The sequence below is a fragment of the Hermetia illucens genome, chromosome 2, assembly GCF_905115235.1.
Source record: "Hermetia illucens chromosome 2, iHerIll2.2.curated.20191125, whole genome shotgun sequence".
Taxonomy (NCBI): Eukaryota; Metazoa; Arthropoda; class Insecta; order Diptera; family Stratiomyidae; genus Hermetia; species Hermetia illucens.
Genome location: NC_051850.1, coordinates 846,341 through 871,265, shown reverse-complemented (window position 1 = coordinate 871,265; position 24,925 = coordinate 846,341). Strand labels below are relative to the sequence as shown.

The following is a 24,925-nucleotide window of genomic DNA, read 5'->3' as shown; positions in this document are numbered from 1 at the left end:
CAGAGATTGGTATTGGCTCCGCTGTTGTGGAATGTAATGTATAATAGGGTACTTACTCTTCCCGTCCCAGAGGGGACTACGATTATCGGCTGTGCTGATGACCTAGCTGTGGTTATTACAGTAAAACACCCAGAAGATGTGGATGTCTACGCAACGAAAACGGTGAGAACAGTAAAGTCCTGGTTAGAAAGATCCGGGCTGACCTTGGTGGACGCAAAAACGGAAGCAGTCCTAATAATAAACCGCAGGAAAAAGAACACTGCGAAAGTGGAAGTCGATGCACATAAGTTCGTATTAAAGCAGGGTATCAAACACGTGGGGGTGATAATTGTCACCAAATTGGGCTTTAGGGAACACTTAAAGTATGCATGCCAAAAGGCAGCCAGTGCCACCGCCGCACTTGGCAAAATATTGCCGAATATTGGTGGCCGAAACATTGCCGGAGGTTGCTTGAAGCCCGAATGGCACGATCCATCATGATTTACTCATCACCTGTAAGGGGCTAAAATGCTTGCAAACTCTCAGAGACGGAAGCCGGTGAACCCCCCCCCCCCCCCCCCTCTATGGGCTAGCAGTGATTTTTGGACCACACCAAATGGGGCAGCATTGGCGGTGGCGGGCATGATCCCTATCAACATTCGAGCAAAACGCTGGTGCATAGAAGACGCATGGAGGGGCACACAGAACGTGAGAATGCGGCAAGCTTAGATTCGCATGATTTCTAGCAGCACAGATGGGCCGATTCTACAAAGGGTCAATGGACGCACAGGCTCATTCCCGCCATTAGGGCGTGGCTTGAGGGGAAACGTGGGGAGACCAACCACCACATTAACCAGTTCCTCACGGACACGGAAATTACTACAGGCAGTATCTGCACCGCTTTGGGTTGGATGATTCTCCGAATTGTGCTAGATGTGGTACTATACCGGAGGATCCAGAGCATGTGATGTTTCACTGACCAAGGTTCGCAATGAAGAGGGGGAACCTAAGCTAAGCGTTGGGTACGGGCGGAGGTGCTGAAGCCGAAGGAGAACTGGTCTACGGTTTACTCTTCAATCGCGAAAATACAGGAGGAGTTGTTGAAAGATCAAAGAAGGAGGAAAGTCAGAAGACGAGAATAACGAGCGCTTATGAAAAAACATAGCCCGCGAAGTAATACCTTAATGGTGGTCACGCAGGGCTGAGGAGACAGGGGTGGTTTCTAGTGGATGTGAATCTCACAGGCACCCACTGTAGCTCCGGCGTTTGTGCAACCGCGCTGGGGTGGAAGTGTCTTCCAAAGATTCCACCTGCGTCTAACAGAAAAAAATCTACTTTCGATTTAATCGTATTTATATTTCGAGCAGCGCTTCGAACGGTCCTTTTCTTCGAAACATGTTTTTTGGTGCAGGAGATAATACTGAGGAAAATTGAATGAATCAATTTAATACATTTTTTTTTGCAAACTCATGACAAAATTAACGACTGTATGCCACGTAAGACCAGTATATTACATTTGAGAAATTCGGGACAACTTTTTCAAATAAGAAATAGGACAAAAATCAAGTTCACTAAATTCAAAACCTTGCCCAATTACCAAAATTCAAAATTTATGGCCACATAGATGGGTGCAGTCAATTTTCGCCAAAATCGAAGAAATATTGGTCACAAGACACTTGGAAAACATGGGTGTTACCCCACTTCTCTTTGCGTTCTCTTGTTGCAATATCTGCAGCAATATACGTTCGCCAGTATTTCATCCACTCGTTCATGCCCAGCTGGTAGAATGACAAAGAGGAGAGAAGGAATTCCTCACCAACCGTCTTCCGATTTTGGAATGAACGAGGATGTACGGCTACTTTCAAAGTCTTTATACCACTCGTATGCCGGAGTTTTAGTGTTCCTGTTCATTACTTAGGGGAGAATAGTCTGTCAGACTGTGCTTCGGTTTCATTAGAATCACACTTAACGACACTTAGTGACAAGGTCGCAGAAGCGAGACCAACACACTATGATGACTGTGATTTGAACCCAGGGCAGCAGGATTGCTGCTGACACACAACCCCCCCCCCCCCCCCCAACCATCGCGCCGGCAATGATAGATTGGCGCTATAATATTGATAAGTAAGTCAGTTGAGGTGGTACCAAGTTGGTAATTAGCCTGACAAAAATTAAATCAGCGTCAGTTTCTCACAATCCGCCAGATTCATAAGTGCGGACAACACAAAACCGATACATTGAAAAGCTGACAGTGCTGAAAATATGAGCAAGTTTCGCTGCTGCTGGTGGATCTCTTTTCTGAATGGCCATCCTTTTCACCCGACTGCACACTTTTCAGCTGGTAAAAAATAGATTCATCCAGCGGTAGTCCTAAAACAAAGGCTTAGGTTAATATGTCCGATAAGTCAAGTGAGCCGTTCGATCCATTGTGATTGCTCAAACCATTGCACAACTGATTACAGATCAGTCATAATTACTAGCTTTCTACATTCATTCATGTTTCCACTCAACTTACCAAGTAATTTTGAGACAGCACCTTGTTGCGTTAGCATATGTTGAGCCAAATCATAACCACGTAATCCGAATCGCGATAATTCTAAAAGTCGATGTTGCGAGACTAGAGCACTTAGCGTTGATGGCGACGGCGCACCACTTGAAAAGAGCCCGGTATTGGCCACGGCACCCGGCGAAGGAACTGGTGGCGAGAGACCAACTGAAATTGAAAAGAAAATTAAATTAAGCAAAGTGTTAAGAGAGCGTGTTAAAAAGTGATTATAATGAGTTTTATTCTTCGGTATTGTTGCAACTACACAAGAAAGGTACTCGATCACATCCACACGTCCATCTCCTGCCATAGTCAATAAATCAAACAATCAATTGAATTCCAAACGATCACTTCAAAAGTATCTGTTGGTCATTAGACAAGAAATACCTGAACGCGGTGTGAGCATACATGGATACAAATTGGACATGTTCAATCCGACAAAAAGGTGTCTATGGACTCGCTGTGGAACGCGGTTCTATATTGGACAACGTCTTAAGATCGCGATCGCGCAATCTACATTGAAGATCCACACCATACCGCGTTCGATCGGCATTTTTCGAATTCCAGAATGTGCAAGAAATTAGCACTAAACACGATCAATGACGTACGCAGTCTATCAATAACATTTATGGCAAACCGCTTGATGATCCTCTCCGCAACAATGCTTGTAGGGCTGCTTCCTCAGAGGAGCCTACAGTGGATAAGTGCGGAACATGAACACCGAGCCACCGAGGCAAATCTAGGATCTAAATAGGTCAACATCCGGAGATTATGTACTTTGCAAATCTCATGGCTCAGTACAAAAATGGAAACAACATTCTTGTGACGAGGACCTGACTGAGTAGCCATTTTCCAAACTAAGCATCTATGATTAAGGGAATGTCACTGATATGACTACCATACTAAAAATGTGAGCTTCAGTCGTCCCAAGACCATTTCATACCATTTTAATTACAAGCCTGCACTGGATACTGCCTCTTGGTCTTCATGTTTGTCATATCCTATTTCTCTAGAAGATCGTACCCGATCACACCAAGGGTAATGAAAAACGGACAGCAACACGAAAATATTTAAGAAATTACAACGACGTGATGATCAGATGAAGAATTTCTGAACAACTAGCCACCGGTGTGTTCCAGTGGAATTCGAATTTTATCTATAGACGATGATATGTCCAGAATACCACCATACCAGTAGCAAAAGATACTCAATGCCTTGATCTTGATCAATTTTTGATCAGAAGAAAAGATCGATTGGATCGCCATGTCAGGGCATACACAGAATTAAAGAGCGACAGAGTTAAAATGTCGGTATGTCAACTGGTCACAAAAGCTCCCAAAACGAAGGTGTAACAGTTAACACTGAAGGTGCGCGACGTGATGTTATGATAAGAAGGTGCAAAAACGTGCAAGATCAATTGAGTCTGATAGGTTCGGAATTAAACTGAAAATTTGTAAGCGCTGATGGTGGCAATTAGTAGTAAAAAGGACAAGTTTCTTGGGGTACAATGGTTTAGAATTCGCAGAATTCAGTTTTTCCCAATGGTGGTAACTATGGAGTAAATTAGATTTGCGAAAAGATTAAATTGCGTATATATGCATATAGATATGTTGTTGATCTTTAGAGAATTTGTTTTCGAAACCAGATTCAAACCTGCATTACAAAGTATATGAGACGAAAGCAGAATAAAGGGGCTCCACCCCTTCAAATTTGTTTACGAAAGTTCATTGATTGGTGTCAATCTTGCGATCCTGGCCTCGTGCCCTGTAATTGGGTAAAAAGGATAAGATAGTGCAATGGGTGTGCCAAAGTAAAATAAACGTATCTAATCTGAACGAAATCAAGATTTCCAACATGCAATGTCTTCAATTTTTCATCCTCCTCATCCATTTGTTCGGGAAGGTAACTGGAAGCATAAGTCATTCCGAGAATTTACAAGTTGATCGGTGAAGGGAAGCCAAAAAAGCCACGCTTTACCAAAATCAGTTTCCTGTATACACTCTGGACTTGAAAAAAACACCAGGAAAAGGGGGCCGAAATTTCTCTTCCTCAGGGAACCCTAGATAGCTCCATTTGATAAACGGGAGAACAGTAGGGTTTTCATGTTTTCATCATTCCGAGGCAATACAAATGTCATTCAAGTGTCCTTGGGTTCTTATTACAAAGATTTTCGCTTAAGGACATGAATTATTTTTTTCCCACTGGACGACTTAACACCAAAAGCCGGCTTTGATCCTAGTTCATTATCAATGAAGTTCAAGATGGTCTCTTACAGTCAACTGGGTTTTAAGCAGCAACAGAGACCAGTTCAAAATCAACTGGTTTGATATCCCGCTGCCACTTAGTTCTGATGGCTCACTTCACTCACAGAACAGACTCTAATAATGTGGTCTCCCTAGTTTTGTAGCAGACAGTCTTCTGCTGTCAATTAGATGGAATATCCATCTGGAACATGATTGTCATTTTTTTGCGGAACTGGGTTAGATAACTGAGTCTCCTGAAAACAACCCTAATTTGGATCTATTACATTTGTGACCCGTCGGCGAAGATCATTATATCTGTAATCCAAAGAAGCCTTTGATGGATGCCTACCAACCCTTTTTTCACAGGATTTTCAAAGGCAAACGCATCAGAGCACTCCAATGTTTACACAGGCAGTTTCAAATGGACGCTTAACCATACCAGAGATCGGTAATGTTACTACACCTATACATATACGTCATGAGCCACTTCCCATTTCATCCACAAATAAGTGGGGAGCCGATTTAGGATAGCTTCAAATGCGGCATACAACGGCCATAATTCCCGTTTCTCCCATAACGCTCAAAGAACTAAGCCTTTGGATTTGCGTTGGCAGCTTTCAACTTTTAGTAAGGCCGTTACAGACTAAAATATAAAAGGTAGTAGCCTACCACATCAAAGTGGACATTATTAATCAAGTTTTTGTTGTGAAAGTCCCCAGGTCGTCTAGGATAGGAGCGAATCCGACTCCAACACTTTTGGAACTTATCAGTCGCGACCGGCTGGCATATGTCGTCCTGTAGCAAAGATTGATTCCAAAGTTTTTGTCAGAAAGGGGGACCAATCCTATCGAAATTTTACCGCCTTGGCGAACACTGTGTGGACCAGCTATTTTCTAAAGTATCATATTGTTTGAATTTAAGCAGTGAAGAAAAAGGGAAAATAGAAAACAAGAACTGCGATCACTGTCCAATGATCAGTGTCACCGAGGCTGACCTCGAGGTGATCTTAACTCTTTTTGAAGAAATTCGAAGGTTCAGCATTAACGACCGAGTCCAAGCAAACCAGCGAGGAGCGGAGGAAAAGTGTGAAATTGGTTAAATACTGATCTAATAAAAAGAGCCATTTTTTTCACAATAATACTGGGTCTTATCTAATCAACAAACTGTACTGATTTGGATGGGTAGCACTTCTGCATCCGCCTTACAGTTCAGACTAGTCAATCTTGGATTTTAAGACGTTTTGAACCTCTCAAGGAAGTGCTTGGGAGCCGTTGCTACGAAGGCAAATTTTCAGTGAATTCATTTGTCTGTCCTTTGGGCAATGGCCAAGGGACTATTCGAACAGTTTTTTGACGAAGACATCAAACATGGTTGGGAAAAATGTGTTTCCAAGGCGCTTCGAGTACGGAAGGCATTGTGTATTTCTTCTGTAAAAATATTCGATTTTTTAACAGTTCCGAACAGTGAGCAAAATTGAAATCCGAACACCATCATAAGAAATATATAAGTTTTTAGAAAGGGGGGGGGGGGGGGGGGGTAAAAGGAGTTGTATGCATTTTTTTACGAGGACCTAACGTGGAGTCTGTTGGATATATTGCGAAGAAAATTAACGAATAAGGACAAAATAAAAGCCCTACTGATGGCGAATTACAAAAATTACAAAAAACTCAAGTTCTCTAGGTAAAAATGAAATCCGAACAGAGCTAAAAAAATCATAATAATGTCATTAATGTAACTCCGCCGAAGCCGGTCCCAAGCCCGGTTGTGAAAGGAGGAGGGATGGATAGCTTCAGTCTGAATGGCTGTACGCCACCGCAGCGTCTCAGGGGGTAGGTGAGGAAAGTGCAGGAACTTTGCAGACTTGCAGATTACTCACTAAGGAAGCTATCTACACACCTGGCAGCTAGGGATAAAATGCACCACCAAAAATGAGAAGGAGAAATTTAAGGTCCGGTACGGATAACCGGCGGGAGTCGTCTGACTTGGTGACTGGGTCGGGCTCTCGTAATGGACAGCACGGCGTCGAAACCGCTAGTCGTGGGGCGGTTCGACGTCTAGGCGCCACGACGACCAGGAGCACAGCTCCGCCTGCTGCAGCTGTTTCGCCACAACCTGTGGCGACCACTTCAGTAGGTTCGCGTAGGAAGCGGATGAAATGGACTGAAGAAATGAACCTCTTCATCATCCGCTCCTACTACGAAATAACGGCGGGGGCGGGTACAACATCTTACCGCCCCTTGTTGCACCAGAGATTCGTCGAGCGTTTCCCGCAATTCGCGCACGTGACTGTGCAGCGAGTCGCAGACCAGTACCGCTTTATTACTCGCAGCGACACAATCCCGGCCACCATCAGGGAACGTGTTCGACTTGAAGTCATCGGGGAAACTGGTGACCGAGAGTCGATGGGGGCAGAGGCGGCGGCATCAACAACATCACGCCGCACTGCAGGTAACAGGTTCAGTACTCGCCGAAGCACTCTTCTCCACCGTCCAGCTGAGGTTTCCGCTGAGGTTCGGGACGAATTCCAAAGAGCGTGTATAGAATTCTCGGATATGGATCCTTTGCATAGACCAGGCATTCCCAGGCTCTATGCATCTCCAGCAACTCCGGGAATTCTATCTCAAATCAATGATGAGATTGCATCTCGACTGTGTGCTGATATGTCGCTGCTGCAACTACAATCACTTGTGTATTGTGGTGCAGTTGCGGCTATCAGATTGCACGGTCAGAAGATTCGCTTTCGCGTTATTGGTTTGAGTGACAAAAGAGATCCACCATGGAAAATTCGTCTGGAACGTCGGCGGGACTTACTAAGGCAGGACATTGCTAGACTGATTCAGATCAGCACTGGCAGTGCCAGCCGACGGATGAGAAACAAAGTGCAGAGGGTTTACCGGAACTATGCCATCCCCTGTGAGACACCCGTTGTTGAAATTCTGGACACACTAAAACAGAAACTTTCTGTCATATGCAGTCGGTTACGACGGTATGGCGAAAGTTATTCCAGACGTGTCCAGAATGCAACATACGCAAGGAACCAGCGGAGCTTTTTCAGATCTCTCAACGAATCCCAACAGAGCGCCCAGACAATACAGTTCTCGGTGACGGAAGCGAAAGAGTATTGGGGTGGACTTTGGGGGTTACCTGCCCAGCATGCTGAGCATGCTGAGTGGATCACCGCCGAAGGCACCCGCCATGCCAATACACCTGGCATGAATTTCGCGGATGTTACCGAAGAGGAAGTTCGACGAGCCACAAACATCTCGAAGAGGGGCCCAGGTCTGGATCGGGTGCAGAATTTCTGGTATAAGAAATTTACCAGCATACACAGTCGGTTGGCACGCAGCATAAATGAGGTCATGAGTCGGCCGGAGGAATTTCCACCTTTCCTCACTGCGGGAATTACCTACCTTATCCCTAAGAAGGACACGGTGCAGGACCCCGCAGACACAAGACCGATCACTTGCTTACCAACCCTCTACAAATTCATCACGTCCATTATTAGTGGAAGGATCAATGCGCACCTCGAGACCAACAACATTCTGTCCGAGGAGCAGAAGGGCTGCCGAGTTGGGTCAAGGGGTTGCCAAGAGCAACTCATTATCGACTCGGTAGTTGTAGGACAAGCAACTAGAGGCCAAAGAAACCTCTTCAGTTGCTATATCGATTATGCCAAGGCTTTCAACAGCGTTCCGCATACTTGGCTAATCGACATCCTACATCTGTATCGCATTGATCCGAAACTAATAAAGTTTTTGGCGACAGTCATGGAAGGGTGGCATACCACCTTGTCAGTCCGTACATCTGAGGGTGCTAATACCTCAGAGCCCATCCGTATTCGGAGGGGCATCTTCCAGGGGGATTCATTGAGTCCTCTTTGGTTTTGTATGGCACTGAACCCCCTTTCATGGCTACTGAATGATGCTAGAGGGCATGGTTTTGCAATAAAATATGGCCTACGTGCTAAGTGCGAACTGACACACTTGATGTACCTAGATGACATCAAGCTGTATGCTGGTACTGACAACCATCTTAGAAGTCTGTTGCGAATAATAGACATGTTCAGCCGTGATATTCGGATGGAGTTTGGATTAGACAAATGTCGAATCCAAGCCATCAGCAAAGGTCATCACGAGCCGCATGCCGGACATAGCATTGGTGACCTCCACATAGAAGCTATGACCGAGACAGACAGAGACAAGTACCTAGGAATTCTGCAAGGAACCCATGCTCGAGTTGGTGATCTGAGAGAAACTCTGCTGTCCGAATTCCTGCGACGTGTAAAGCTGGTGCTGAAATCGCATCTCTCGGGGAAGAATAAAATAAGCGCGTTGAATGTATTCGCTATCCCTTCACTGGCTTATGCATTCGGAATATTGCCGTGGACGAAGACCGACCTGGAAAACGTCCAGCGGCGGATACGGACAACTATGTCCAAATTCCGAATGCATCACCCAAAGTCTGCCGTGGAGCGGATGAACCTGCCTCGTGACATCGGAGGTAGGGGCGTGGTTGACGTGGCGGCACAACATCATCGCCAAGTCGACTCGCTGCGCGCTTATTTTTACAGTAAAGAGCAGGCGAGCCCCTTGCATGCGGCTGTCTGTAAGGCAGACTGTGGACTGACTCCACTTAACTTGAAGGATCGATCCTTCAATCCTCTGAGTGGGGTGAAGTCGGACCAGGAGCGGATCGAGGAATGGAAGTCGAAGGCAATGCACGGTAAACACGTGAATTGTCTTTGGCAGCCATTTGTCAATTTGCATCTGTCGAACAGGTGGCTGTGTGCTGGGGAGCTCTTTGCTGAGACGGAGGGGTTCATGTGTGCCATTCAGGATGGCGTGGTCGCCACCCGAGCTTATAAAAAGCTCATCATGAAAGAACGGGTGGAGAACGACCAGTGCAGAATGTGTGGTTCGGCGTTAGAGACGTTGGACCATCTCATTTCTGGCTGTACTGTTATGGCACCGGTGCAATACATCACCAGGCATAATGCTGTATGTAAGGTTATCCATCAAAACCTTGCATATAAGCATGGGCTGATCACGGGAACATGTCCGGTTTACCGATACGAGCCGCAAGCAGTACTTGATAGTTCTGCTTGCAGCATGTATTGGGACCGGCAAGTTCTGACTGATCGCCATACCGCACACAACAAGCCTGACGTACTGTTAGTTGACAAGACAGGTCGCTCCGCGTATATTATTGATGTTGCTATCCCCCATAATAGCAACATTGAACGGAAATACGTGGAGAAGAAGGTGAACTATGAGCCATTGGCTCGGGAAATCAAAGAAATTTGGCGTCTCGAGCGGGTGGTTGTAGTTCCCATAATATTGTCAGCTACAGGTATTGTACCTAAATCCCTCACGGCTTCCCTTGATGTCCTGGGACTTTCGCACAGTCTGGTTCAAACCATGCAGAAGTACACCATTCTGCATACGTGCTCGATGTTGCGGGGAGTACTGGACGGATTCTCCCACTGACCTACCACCGGCCACCACCACCAGTGCCCCTTTAGTTTTTAAGTAGGTAGGATCGTCCGAGCCTAAATGCTTGGCACTTAGTGCTAGTATTAGGTAAAATCCGGCATCTGCCGAGATTGTGATAACTCGAAAATAATTGTTAGCGCAACATTTGAATCGGATCTGAACCTTGAAGTGTGTTAAAGCTACAGGATCACAGTACATTGTGGGAAGGAATATGGTGACCGTTGCACTCAAATGATATAAAAACTCAAAACAAGTCCAAATACCAGAAGCTGGACGCTTCGGGTATAAAGGTTTTGAGTTCATCTTGTATGAAAAATACCTTATTCACGTTTTTCCATTTGCGTATATTTCCAATTCAAAATATTCCTTGATATGTATTTCCAAACTCCAACTCCGCGGTTCATTTTATATGATGATGATAACATACACGTCTTAGAGTGCGATAAATCCAAGTGAAACATAGAATTTTAACCTTCCAAAACTTTGTTAATAATGGTTGGATTTTTGGGAAACTTTCCACAATTATCCATTATATTATTATTTATAGCCTGTACTTCTAGGATGAATTTAAAAGGGGAGAGAGTGGCGTAGTGTTCGGGTAACATTCTAAAATATGGTTAAATGCTATTACTAACTTTATTTAAGCAGATATTGGTATGGGATGTATTTTAAGGCCTAGATTTCGTATGGATGGACCATTGTGATTTTTTTCTTCACATTTTTTGGTTGGATAGGTTCTGAGAACACATCTGTTACACTTTTCGGGGCGCAGATTTTGAGCCCTCACTCCCTATGTGTCACTCGGTATCAAAAATATCATTAGTTTCGAACGAAAAGTACTAATTGAGACCTTTCGTTTGACGCACCACACGACAATATTGTGTTAATAAAATGTACATTCCCATTTTGTGACAATTGGTTTAGCCATTTCCGAGTAAATCATGTGTGACAGACGGACAGCAGACATACCGACAGACAGACATCGAGCCAACATCGCTTTTGTCTTACACCCGACCCCTCCCCCCCTCCCCTTCGTGACTAATGTCATAACCAATACTACAATCAAACAGTATTAGTCGAAAAACTCTATTTGATACCACACAAGACTATATTCGGTGAAAAAATGTAACACTTCCTTTTGAACCCTTTGACCCACGCCCCCCTAAAATTCAATGTATAATGATATATACTATGGACGTTCACAGTTCCCACCCTTCCACCAAATTTCATGCCAATCGGTATAGTCATTTCTAATAAAAGTGCGTGGCCGACAGACTAATAAACTGCGTTCATATATAGGACGCCCGAAACACAGCAGACGATTACTTTTATCGCATGTTGTCAGCTCTGCTCTTGTAACCGTGGTACCAGTGTGGGCATCAGCAATAAAAATTCTCGAAAATTGTAGACAATGTGACAGTTTCAATCTGAATATCAGCTAAGTGCTCTCTGAAGACATTGCGCCTACCGGGCAACATCTTATGAGGCAGCATGCGCAATTGCGGGGATGATCCCAATGGATATTTTAGCCGATGAGGCAAGTCACTTGCACGAGAAGCAAGAAGCAAACCTAAGCAAGCAAAGTAAGCGATGCGGGGGGGACTAGGTAACCAGTATTAACCTGGCGCGGTGGATACAAGAAGGACCTCTATAACTTCGGTTTTGATAAATCGTCGGTTGTCCTACTGGTGAAGGTGCAACCGGATATGCAGAGCACGTTTTTTTCACCTGCCTAAGATTTGAAAACACAAAGAAAAACCTTGAAACTGAGCTAAATACCCGTTTAACAGTGGGAAATCTGGTAATGTGCATGGTGCAATCAAATACAACGTTGAACGCGGGAGCTGGAATGAACTGAACAGCCCCGCGAAGCAATACCGAAACGATGGTCCCATGAGGAAAGTGTGGAGAAAATATGGAAGGTTTTAGTCACTAAGAGTGCGGTATGCGATTCCACGATTCCAAATGAGTTTCCATGATGGATTTCCATCCGAGCCAAAGAAACGAAAGACTGAAAGACAGACAAATATTGAACCGATTTTAATAAGGATTTTTTTTTACACAAGCCTTAAAAAATAAGGACCATTTATATTTAACACACCCTCGAACTGTGGCTAAATTGTCCTCAAATGCAACCTCCTAAGATATTTTTCATCATCATGTAGATCTTTTGTTACGTAACAAAGTGTTGCGACCGAAGGGTATTTAAAGGCAATTTCGATATCCCGATATCCGTTAATACATCTAGGAGTTTCCTTTTCAAATTTCGCCTTCTTGATTTTTGGTATATATTCCTGGAGTGTGTGTGTGTATGGTGGGGGAGAAGCTATAGCTTCTGAGCACTCACGCCATGTTGGCCCATTGTACTCGTCACCCCCGTCTAACGGAATATTCCGGATTCGTTAACGTATCGCAGGATCTGATGCCTGATGCGTCCATAGGCGGGGCATTCACATAGGAAATGCTTCGTGGATTCCGCTTCCTCATTACAGGAGGGACACGTATCATCTTCGGTAATTCCTATTCTGAACATATGCCCAGTTAGTGAATTATGGCCTGTCAGGATGCCCACAATACACCTGAAAATCCTCCTGCTTTTCAACAGGATAAACTTTGCGATACGTATGTTCGGTTCTGGCAGGCAAAGTTTGGTGTGTCGAACAGCATTTAAGCTCTGCCACCTGTCATTATGGGAAACTTGTTCCCAGTTTTTGAAAACAGACTTAGCCAATACTACTGATACTCCAATTGCTGGCTCCGGTCCCGGCATAGGGGACATTGACCCCTCTTTCGCTAAAACGTCCGAGATATCATTTCCCTCTATGCCACAGTGACCAGGTACCCAGAGTAGTTCCACCGTATTGAATCTAGACATAAAGTTCACACGGTTTCTGCATTCCTGAACGATTTTCGAGGTGATCACAGGACTGCTCAATGCCCTCAGTGCAGCTTGGCTGTCAATGCAGATTGCTATGCGCCTGCCCTTTAACCACTCGTCAATCATCCAGTTTGCCGCCCTTAGGATCGCATAAACTTCGGCTTGAAAAACCGTGGCATATCGTCCCAAAGGAAAAGCCCACTTCTCGTTTTTATTCGAGAGGTAGACTCCGGCTCCAGAACCCTGGAATTCTTGGAGTACTTTCTCATAAATTTGCATACTACATCCAATAAAACGTTTACTTGGGAATTCGCACAACCCTTATGAACTGGTCTACCAACTTTTCCAATCCTTTCAATCCTAACGGAATTAGGCTAACCGATCGGAAGCTTTCACGGCATGAATGTACCTTATTCCACTAGGCCAAAGAAGAATGTTGCATATCAGAACTTCTTTCAAAGAAAAGGCTTCAGTGTATTTTGGGTACAAGATATACACCCCTTTGCAGGGAACAAACAAATATCGTTTTCATATCGAAATCAAGAATAAAGTTATTGAAAGTCAACACATAATTTAAAGCATCGAATGATAAATTTGACATGACGGTAACGATGAGATAAAATTAAATTATTATGTGTGCAAAAAGACTTTTTAATAAAGCTCGATATCCACGTTCTTAAGAAACACCTGACAACCAGCCTAATCATTCTCGAGGATATTTTGGTAAGATGCTTACAATAGAGGCTCAGTGAAATGATTTGAGTCGATCCAAGTAGAAGACATAAAATACTAACTCATTCAATGAATTTTCACCTTCCGCGGTCATTTACCTTCAAGGCAGCAAGAAGGTTTCTACTGAAGAAACAGATGTGTAAATTCTCGACAATCAGTCAATTTCATGACACTCTTTCTCTCGACCTTCTCGGTGTTTGTTCACAGTTCGCTCCGAGACATCGAAGCGGACAGACGTGGCACGGAGCACGGTGAAACGAAACAAGTAACGTAAATAAAAAAAAAAGTGGTGAAGTGTTAAGTGTAGTACTCTCAAAAGGAAGTACAGTTGATTAAAGTATGCAGTGCATCTCAATATTATTGAGACACTGTATACCAAAGTGCAATTATTGTTAATTGTTTTTCTTTAATTTCAGTGAATACTGTATGAAGATTCGGAGGAGAGCTGAGGACGGGCTTGGGGACAATAATGTCCGCCAAGAGGTCTAAAATGGCACTCCCTGGTGAGCTATCGTCTGAGGAGGAGGGGAGCACGGGCCCCTCAGAAAATTACGACTACCCGCTGAGGAAGGAGCTTGAAGAGCTCAGAGGCGAGAAAGCAGCCCTCGCACAGCAACTGGAGTGCCAACAACAGCTGATAATTCAGCTAAAACAGGAGGTAGCAGCGCTACAAGAGGCGGTGCGAACCAGTGTAGCAAAAAATAGTGTAGCAAGAAATAGTAGTGAACCGATCGTCATCGACAGCGGGGGAGCACCAGCAGCAATAGAGGACTCAACAAGAGCCAACGAAGAGTGCGAGATGGACAGCGTGGGACCATCACCATCACCAAACCCCAAAGTCAACGACGAAGGTGACCCGTTCAACTTCGTGCGGAGGAGGAAAAGTAACAAGATAAAGGTTAGTGTAAAAGCTGTAACCGCTCCTAAATAGGCTAGCCCCCCACAAGCTCCCCAACCTACCAAGTCCAAGAAAATGAGAATCCCCGCTATAACTGGGTACGGTTTAAACGTACCATCTTTTTTAAGACTCCTGAAAAATAAGGGGCTAAAAGCGTCTCTTAAAAATACGAGGGCTGACAGGACCCTCATATTTACTGAAACGGCAGAAGATCACGGGAAGGTCTTCGCGCTTTTAAAAGAACAGGGGCTTAATGCTACCACTATGACGCCTCCCTCCCTTCGCACCCAGTCTGTAGTTATCCGCGGACTCCACAGGGAAACGGACCCCGTGGACATCGTGGAAGAACTTAAAACAGAGCACCCAGATTTCCAACTGAAGACAGTTGCGAACCTGGTTACGCGCAGAGACAAGTTTCTGCATAGCGAAAATCCGGCCCTCCCGATGAAATCGCAATCGGGATTGTTCATCGCGACTTTCGAGCCCTCTCAAGAGCTCAGCGAGGTGATGAAGGTAAAATATATCCTTCATCAAAAGGTAACCTTGGAAAAGGTCAAAAGTTTCGAGGAAGTGCAGTGTTTCAACTGCCAGAATTTTGGGCACATCGCCCAAAATTGTTCAATTGTGCACAGGTGTGTCAGGTGCACAAAATCCCATCCTCGCGGGGAATGCGGAAGACAGGCGACCGAAGGGCCTCTTTGCTGCAACTGCGGCCAAGCTGGCCACCCAGCGAGCTATCGCGGGTGCCCAGCCTATAAAGAAATGGTAGCCAGGAAGGAAGCTGCCAAACAAAAGCGAGCCAATGAAAGCTCCCAAGTCAAGCGCACAGTGACACAACTGTCACAAAGCTTGGTCAATCCCAGCGTATCATACGCTCAAGCTGCCAGAAACACTCAACCAAGAGTGGCAGCACAACCTGCTCCCATCCCCGCACCAAATGCCTTCCGCGAATTGGTGCAATCTCTCGCGTCGGCCTCAACAAATGAGCAGCGGCAATTCGCTATAAAACTCATTATGAATTTATGGAGTTAAAAATCGTCACCTTTAACTCCGCGTCCCTGATCTCACACGCCCAACGTGCCACAGTCCAAGTGTTGATTAACAGTCTGAAAGCAGACTTCTATTGCGTTTCAGAAACGAAACTAAACAGCAGGCATAACGTGCAATTCACCGGGTATAATATTATCCGGAATGACAACAACACTGGCGCTGCCCTTTTAGTCAGGAAAGACTATGAATTTGAGGAAGTCGTCATTGAAAACCTGCTGACCTCTTCCGCCGCGGCGGCAATAGTAAAAACCACTGATGGTAGACGGATTTTGGTAGTTTCTGTCTACATCAAATGCAACTCTTGGAATGAGCAACTGGGACAAGATCTTAAGATCTTGGGCAATCTCCAGTTAAAGTACAAGTACCTCATTTTCGGTGGCGACTTCAACTCTAGGCACACCTCCTGGGGCGATACGGCAGTAAATAAAAATGGGGAAACCCTGCTTAAATGGATCCCTTGCTCGCCAGCCTATGTCGATTTGGTCTTACCAGATACTCCGACAAGACCCAGTAGTCAATCAACCATTGACTACTTCCTCCTTTCGGAGGAAACTTCACTGAACTTTCAAGTGATATCGTGCACTACTTTACCAGGCATGTCTGACCATCTCGCAGTACTACTTAAACTTTCCTCGTCCTCCCAACTACGAAAGCGAGTGATGACCACCGTAAGGTCCTTCGCCCACACTGACTGGGACAAATTCAAGTCAGACCTTGCACGAAGGCTGAACTTGAAAAAACTCGCAACTGACCGCAATCTATCGGACATAGAGATCGACGAAGCCGTCACCTTGGCCACTGATGCCATTAATACTGCTACACGCAGAAACACAAGGCTTATCAAAGTCGACGAGTTACAATATAACTCAGTCCCTCACGATATAATGCTCCACTTGAAAGTCAGGCAAATATGGCGTAGGCAACTCAAACGGATTTTCCACAAACACGGAAATAAAGTTAATGCTGAGTATAAAGCATTACTTTCCCTGATTAATTGTCTGAGTACAATAATTCGGCAAAGAGTGGCGATTTTCCGCAACAAAGAACTAACAAGGAAACTAGCAGATATTAAGCCCGGCCCAGATATGTTTCAGCATATCAACAGGCTAACCGGCAGACACAAATCCCGTAATATCGCTCTCTCCAAGAACGGGGAGCACATCTGCAGTGACGCTAGGAAAGCGCAAGTTCTCGCGGAATCTTTTGAGACTCAGCTCAATTCCCCTCCGCCTCAAAACAACCCGGCTATATCATCGATTGTTGATTCAACAATCAAGGCCTTCGTCTCTGAGAACTCCCAGAAACTCAGTAAATTCACCACAACCAACACCTCAGTCAAACCAACGGAATCGCAACCTTTTCTGAGTTTACCACAACTCACCGACTTAACCCAAAACCTCAACGGTAAAAGGTCAGCCGGACCTGATGAAATCCCGAACTTTGTAATAAAGAATCTACCCAGAGCCTCATTGAAATTCCTATTAGCAGTTTTCAACAACTGTATTAATAATGGCTACTTTCCATCCACGTGGAAAGTTGCAAAAATAATTGCGATCCGTAAAAAAGGCATTTCCAACGAGCCAAGCAATTTCAGGCCCATTTCTCTATTATCCAACCTTGGCAAACTGTTTGAAAAAGCATGGACAGTTGGGCTAGTCCAGCACTGCAACCTCAACAAAATTATCCCTGACCACCAGTTCGGATTCCGCTCCAAACACGGAACCCAGCACGCACTGAGCTACCTTCACGACACTGTTGTCTCAAGACTTAACGTCAACAACAAACCCACAGTAGCATGTGCGTTAGATTTAGAAAAGGCCTTCGACTCCGTGTGGGTAAACGGACTTATATACAAATTAATAGACAATGAATTCCCAGTCCCGATAATTAGACTTGCGTTAAGTTTCTTCGAAGATAGGCACTTTTATGTCAGCGTGGGGAATGAATTCTCCGATCTCTTGCCGGTAACATCGGGTGTACCGCAAGGATCCATTTCAGGGCCAACATTCTACAACATCTTCACGGCTGACATTCCGATCCCCGATGATGGCGTTGACCTCATCCAATTCGCCGATGACACGCTTATCTTCGCTTCGAACCTCCACCCCAACAGGGCAGCCAAAGCGGTTGAGAAATACATTGTAAATCTCTGCAGGTACTACCGTAGTTGGGGAATCAAGATAAACGAGGGAAAAACGCAAATCTGCACTTTTAGGAGAAAATCTAGATACTTAGGTTCTAGAAGCATCCACAGGAAAGCTAAACGCTTGAAAATGAGAATCGGGAACACCACAGTGAGCAGATCTAGTTCAATCAAATACTTGGGAGTAACCCTGCATGAACTCCTCAAGTTCAATCCCCACCTCCAGCTCGCTATCAGCAAGGCACGCGGTGCAGTCAGTGGCATCTACTCTCTTCTTCGCAAGACAGTAGGTCTCAGCACCAAAACCAAACTGACACTGTATAAGACCCTGATTAGACCCGTTATCTGTTACGGAGCACCAACTTGGATCTCATGCTCCAACCAAACCATGGCAAAATGCGAGTCATTCGAACGCCGAATCCTTAGACATTGCACAGGCTTGTCTTACAACTGGAAAACCAGAAAGATCGGCAAAAACGCCGAAGTGTACAGGCGAGCCAAAGTCAAACCACTTCGAGAACACGTTCTCACAATAATGGAAAGGTTCTTCGAAAGAACGGAGGACCACCCCAACCCATTAATTCGGCATCTCTACCAACAGGGTAAAACCTCCCCATTGCCCACATTCTTAAGGCCCTGCCAAATCGTGAGTTCATCCCACAGACCGAAAATCCGCACCCTTTTTGAAACTCCCTGCCTGGTAGGAGTGGATAGAGGCTAAGCACAGTCATTTGTAAGTGCTTATTGTATATATTAGATTAAGCTAGATTAAGTTAAAATAAGTTAGGTTAAGTAAGTAAATTTCAACCTTCTCGCGTCTTTAGTGCAGGCGCAGTATTGAAAAGTCAAGATTGTACCACAAATTGTCAAGATCTATGTATGTAAAAAATTATATACTAAGTAAAGTAAATTACAGAGAAGGTCGGGTTGGCCAAACAATATAATAGTCACCCGTTTGATAGAGTTAAGATCAATTAGCCATTATTTAAGCTAGCATTAAGTAACCATTGTCTAGTTGTAAGTCACTATTTAAATAAATGAATTGAATTGAAAATTGTCAATTTCATGCATTTCATTTATGTAGTACCACTCGAAATTTAGATGTTTGATGTTGAGGAATAACATGAAACATTCCGGGCATATGGAGACAAACCAATTATCCCAGGCCGAATATTGTTATTATGAAAACGTATCTGATTATGAAAATAACATCCATATTTCACTATAAAAGATGAGCGGTGCTATTCAATTTCAAAACACCGTATGTTCTTTCAAGGGAATATCAAAAGATATACGATGGTTAGTGTCCTCTCCGACAAAAAGGTCTTTGACCTAACTAAAAGAATCGGGCAGAAAACTGGAGGAAGCCTTGCGGCGGGGAAAATTCAGGGATGCTGAATTCTAATTTATACATCAAGTCCTCCCTTTTAGACGAAACGCTTGATTTTTCCGGAACAACGGCAGGAAAATATGAATAAATATTGCATGGGCACATGGTCACAATGCAACCAGAGCTATAACATTTTTAGTGTGGACGATTTCTTCTCCCTAACTTGTATGTAGTTATCCATAAACTCCTTCAGTATGGTTAGCCAAATAAGTCAAACTGCGCAGAGCCATCCTCGCACCTGCCTTTTCCTTTATACCTACACACATATCTTCTCGCCTATTGAATAACCTTCATTTTATCCCTCATTAACTCTCACTTTTAAGTCATGCAGTAATGCCTCCGAAAATATAATCTAATTTGCTAATTAAATCAAAACACTAACTCACTAAATTCTTTGCCATCCTCCTTGATTGCGGACTATTCATTATCCAGATGTCAACAGCTGGAAGAATCAAATTGTTTTGCCTATGCATGCCAGGATATCTCGGATTATACAATATAAAGATTTTGCCATAGCAAACTAATTCGAAAAATGCTCCAAGCTTATTCCTTAAAGCTACTTATTAACCAAAGAAATTCACGCCCTCGACAACGTACACCTTGGCGTGGAAAATTAATTCCAAAAATCAATGTAAATTTATCTTCAACTTTTGCTCTGCCATTCGATCGTAATCGATTAAAAGGTTCGTTGTACTAACTCTCCTGGTATATGAGGAACCTTCTTCAAAATTTCTCGCACATTATTCACACTTGACCTGACACACAGTTCAGTCAATGGATGTTGCAAGGTGTCATATGGTTTCAGATTGACCGAATAAAAAGCGATTGGTAAGCAAGAAAGCCGACGTTCAGGGCCAACGTAGAGTATCTAATCCAATCCATGCATAATAAAGCCCAACTTTCAACTCGGCGCTAGTGACTAGTTAGCTATCTGTTAGCTCTTTTCCTAATCATAGTTTCCTGAGTTTCCTCATATATATGTATGTATATATTTTGCAGCAGCTACGATTTATGTGAATCACCTGAGTAATCTGAAACGGGAAGTGTTACCTATCAGATTCACTAGAAATTTGCGGTGGCCACTCAGTGAAAAAAGCGTGGCGACAAGAGCAGGCAGCTCATTGTTCATGTGCGCTCGAATATCCGCTTTTATGAATGACTCCATCCCAACATGCACTTGAATATCTCTCCCAGCACACATCCCCATGCATATATCACGCATGCTGACAAAGTTACTTACAGTACAACTAAGAAGCACATTGCCGCAGACAGAGTGTCTTGAATAACCCCATGCCATAGTTATACGATGCTTAGATTGTATTTCCGACTTAGAAAATTTTCTCTTCATTATAACTTGGGACAATTTAACAATTTAAGCCTAGCCCATGCTCCTGCATAGGAAAATGCACCGGCGTGGAAGCTTTACAGTCCATTGCATTCTGCATTCCCACATAGGCGCAGCGAGGTGTCGATCTCGTTGAATCCGATTAAATAGTTAACGCTGAAAACAGCTCGACGAGGACGTGCTGGAATGAGCGTGGTCAGTGGAGGGTGTAGTTCGTTAAGAAGGTGAACAACAACGCTATCGAAAATCCGATAATGTTCCACACCTGAAAATACCAAAATCCACTTTGGAAGCGGGCGAAGTGGGACTGAAGGGGTTGGTGGCAGCTTACTTGAGGAAAACTTGCTATATTGCTGCACATTCTCATTTGTCATTGTCATACGGCAATTTGTTGGAAAATTTGAAAATACTTTACTTCTTTTCTGTGTGAATTTCGTTGTTATTGTCGTTACATGGGCAACTTGATTTCGCTAACCGAGCGGCATAAAACCTCACATTGTTCTTGTGCAGGATTTTGTTGAAGCGTAACGCCAATAATTATGTGCTCCACTTTAGGAGATTGATATTAAGCCGTTCACGTAATAAATTCATTGCTGTTCCCTCGAAGCATCAATACTTTCTCCTATCAAACACACTTCTCAAATACCATTTCGGGGAATCGGGAAAGTCCTCCAGCGTAATTATACATAGAATATCAATGAAAGGCGCTTTCGTCGGGGTACTTGTCGGGACATCGCAAAAAGTCTGGTTACATTCCGATCCATGCTTTCTGCTTATAATAAGTTTGTAATGACACTTTGATATAGCCATGATCACAAGACCATCCTGAGTGGCCTGAGATGACCAAGAGGGAAGAGCTATCCCAAAAACCTAAAAGGATGGCGAAATTGACCATGAAGGTCCGCTCACAAAATCTTCAAGCTCCATCAAAGCGCTTCGTCGACACGTGCTTGCACGCCTCTGTGCTAACCAGGCTCGGGAATGTAGAGGGGGGAGGTCCTTTGAGTGCTGCAAAGAAGCGACAACTTTGACCTATTACAACTTTGTTAGTAATAGTACGACAAAACTTGGTAGAATCATGTTCTATGTTAAACCCTACATTGTTGCAAAATTGGTGCTATAATGAACTTAAGGGGGGTTTTGCAGCCATTTACTAAAACTTGCATGTCGTGTTTTACGAATTATATAAAGGAGCATTCAACATCTGCGAGCCACGCGAGGTCACGCTTTTCCCAGGGCAGAGGTGAGGCAGCGTCTGACGATTTGCCTCTGCCCTGGTAAGAAACCGTAAAGCCGTCGTCGCTTGACTTTTTTTTTAAAAAAGTTTGGGTGCAAGCCCTAGCGAGGGGTCCGTGGACCAGAAAAGAAGGAGTAAGTTGCTCCTCAATTGGTCCGGTCCTGCATTAAGTTGATGCGGACTTAGGACCCCCTTCATTCTCAAAACGAATGCAGTAATATGCTATCATTAAATTTATTTGAACAAATATTGGTATGGAGGGTATTTCGGAGCGTTAATTTAGTGGCAGGTTTTTGATTTTTTTCAGATTATTCGGTTGTGTAATTTCTGAGAATGGGTCCGTTAAAGAAATGATCACTTTCGACCCCCCGCACTCCCCACCTTTGCAACAAATGTACTAATCGCGACCTTTCCTTTTATACCCCACGTGATTATATTAGATGAAAAAAAATGTACACCGCCCTTTTGCATGTATGGGGACCCTCCCTTACATTCGATGTAGAATTATATAGCTGAGCGTTCACAGTTACCACCTTTCCACCAAATTTAGTTTAAATCTCTACGACCGTTTCTGAGAAAAATGCATGTGAGGGACGGACAGACAGACAATAAACCGATTTTAATAAAGTTTTGTGTTGAGGTGTTTAATGAGTTGCGGCCTCTGAGGTTCCCGCCCTTCCTTGATATCCTGAGCCCATGATTTTGGAGGAGTCTCTTTCATCTAGTGAATCCTTAAACTACTGGCGCAGAGCCTCACAAAAAGAGGTCCACACGATTGGTCCGACAGATTGGTGATAGTCCCAATACCAATCTTCTGTTCCATCTCTGAATAGGGTGTGTACAATCACCCTGTAAGGTTGTGTTGGTCAAGGCCTCCACGCAGAAGAGGAATGTTTGATGGGGAAAGATTTTGATGTGCCATTAAAAACCAGATCCCATAATGCGAAAATTGCGTTACCACGATCCGCTAAGAATTTATTTCGATCGTGCCTGGCATCCATAAGGCGAGTCGTCATCATAGTAATACATATACATGTAGTCGAGTCCGGTTCTGTCGTCATATCCTTATCGCAGGATAAGTGACTCACGAAATTAGAGGACTTTTTCTGAGTTCGTTTCCGCTTTCTCTTACCCGAAATAACAATCAGTAAGTCTCATCTGCCTCTTTTGGGGACACCACTCTTGTGATTTTTTTACGTCTTTTACAAACATTTGCAAGCAATCACGAAAATCGCGATGGCATAGGATGTGCCTAGGACTAACGCCATTTGTGCCAAAACGCCCCATTTAATAGTTGCGGTCTTCCTGGTCCTGGTCTGGTGAGGACTACTCACTGAGGGACTTTCAACAGCTGAAGCTGTTTTCTGTCCAGGCAGGTCTTTCGGCGGAAGTATCGGGATAAGTCGCTGTTTTTGAGCCTAGCCTGCCTTACCACCCCTTTTGGGGCCGCGAATGTTTCTATTGCCCGTGCCGGCTTCCAATTTAGAGGGCAGTGACCCTTTTCTTTAATCAGTACTAAATCTACCTGCCCGACCTGACGTCCCAGATTCTTCCATTTATAACGTTTCTGCAGGTGGCCTAAGTAATCGTTCTCGAAATTCCTCCAGAATTGGTTTTGTAATTCCTGCACCTGAAGCCCTCGCTTCGTGATGGGGAGATGCGACCTCATTCCTCTCCCCAAAGGAAGCGAGAGAAGAGCGTGCTGAATCAAAATGCGCCGGTGTCGAAGGGTACATTGAAGGACTGATGAGGATGGTTTCCCAAGAACACTCTGCAGTTTGGAAGTCCACATGCATCAAATTCACAACCGATACCATTTTTAAGGTTTTGTGTAAACAAAACTTTATTAAAATCGGTTCTGTCTGTCCGGATATCCAGGTCTATAACAAGTTACGTTTCGTTCATTGTCATGTCTCTAAAACTGATTTGTTTTACGTCTATTATCACGTCTATCTCCTATATGCGCGACACGAGTTTAAGCCAGGTGATATTGTGTTGTAGTACCTGATGCGCTGAGTTTGTAATCGGGTTCGAAGCTCGAGGCGCAGACAATCGCTCTCGAACCAATCCTTTAACTCGCAAAGCATCCGTTTCCCTTGCATCCTGTGGGAGAAGATCAACTCAACCCACAGGATCTCTCTTCGTGGACTTATACCACCGTGAATCGTCGCGTTGCGTTGCCAGGCCAGGCTCAACAGAGCTCCAATGGCCCTGCAGTAAAGTCAAGGGACGGTAACGTTGATTGCTGGAAGAATTTTTATGATGATGAGACATGTTTTCAATTACATAAAATCGGGAACGACCAGAAGGAAACCCAAGAAAGTCAAGTAAAATTTCAAAAAAAGCAAGATAATCCGCTAAAAACGAAAAACAGCGATAAATTAGGGCGAAAAAAAATTAAGTGAAGTAGCTAAAAGACGAAGTAGTAATGATTTCTTCTTCTTTTTCTTCAGCCTTTGTCCCGTTCACAAGCGGGGTCGGCTCGTCGTGATCGGCTTCGCCATTTGGCTCTATCGAATGCCTGATCTGGGTGCAATCTCGAGGCTTTGAAATCCCCATCCAGCGTATCAAGCCACCGTTGCTTAGGTCTGCCTTTTGGTCGTTTACCATCGACTTCGATGTTCAGACTAATCTTTGCAAGTGAATTCTCGTTTGCACGAATTGCGTGACCATACCATCGAAGACGCCTCTCTCACAACTTTTCCACGATCGGTGCAACCCCATAACGATCGCGGATATCCTAATTTCGGATGTGATCTAACCGTGTGACGCCACTAGTCCAACGTAGCATCTTCGTCTCCATTACCGCGAGACGCCGTTCGTTGTCTTTTATGGTCGGCCAACACTCAGAACCATAGAGAGCGACTGGACGGACAACATTGCGGTAAATTTTAGATTTGAGACGTTCGTTGATACGTCGATCACGAAGGACACCAGTTGTGAAACGCCACTTCATCCAGGTTGCGTTAATGCGTGAAGCAATTTCATAACGC

The 24,925-nt window shown here is 44.3% G+C and overlaps 1 protein-coding gene across 2 annotated transcripts in view; it reads right to left on the bottom strand.

Moving 5' to 3' along the window:
• Positions 1-24,925, bottom strand: part of LOC119650153 (paired box protein Pax-6-like) — an 89,018-nt gene that overhangs the window by 22,064 nt on the left and 42,029 nt on the right. For both annotated transcript variants that reach the window (XM_038052694.1, XM_038052695.1), the window contains exon 2: positions 2,495-2,692. In XM_038052694.1, coding sequence (XP_037908622.1) covers positions 2,495-2,692 — 198 coding nt within the window. The remainder of the gene's footprint in view (positions 1-2,494; positions 2,693-24,925) is intronic.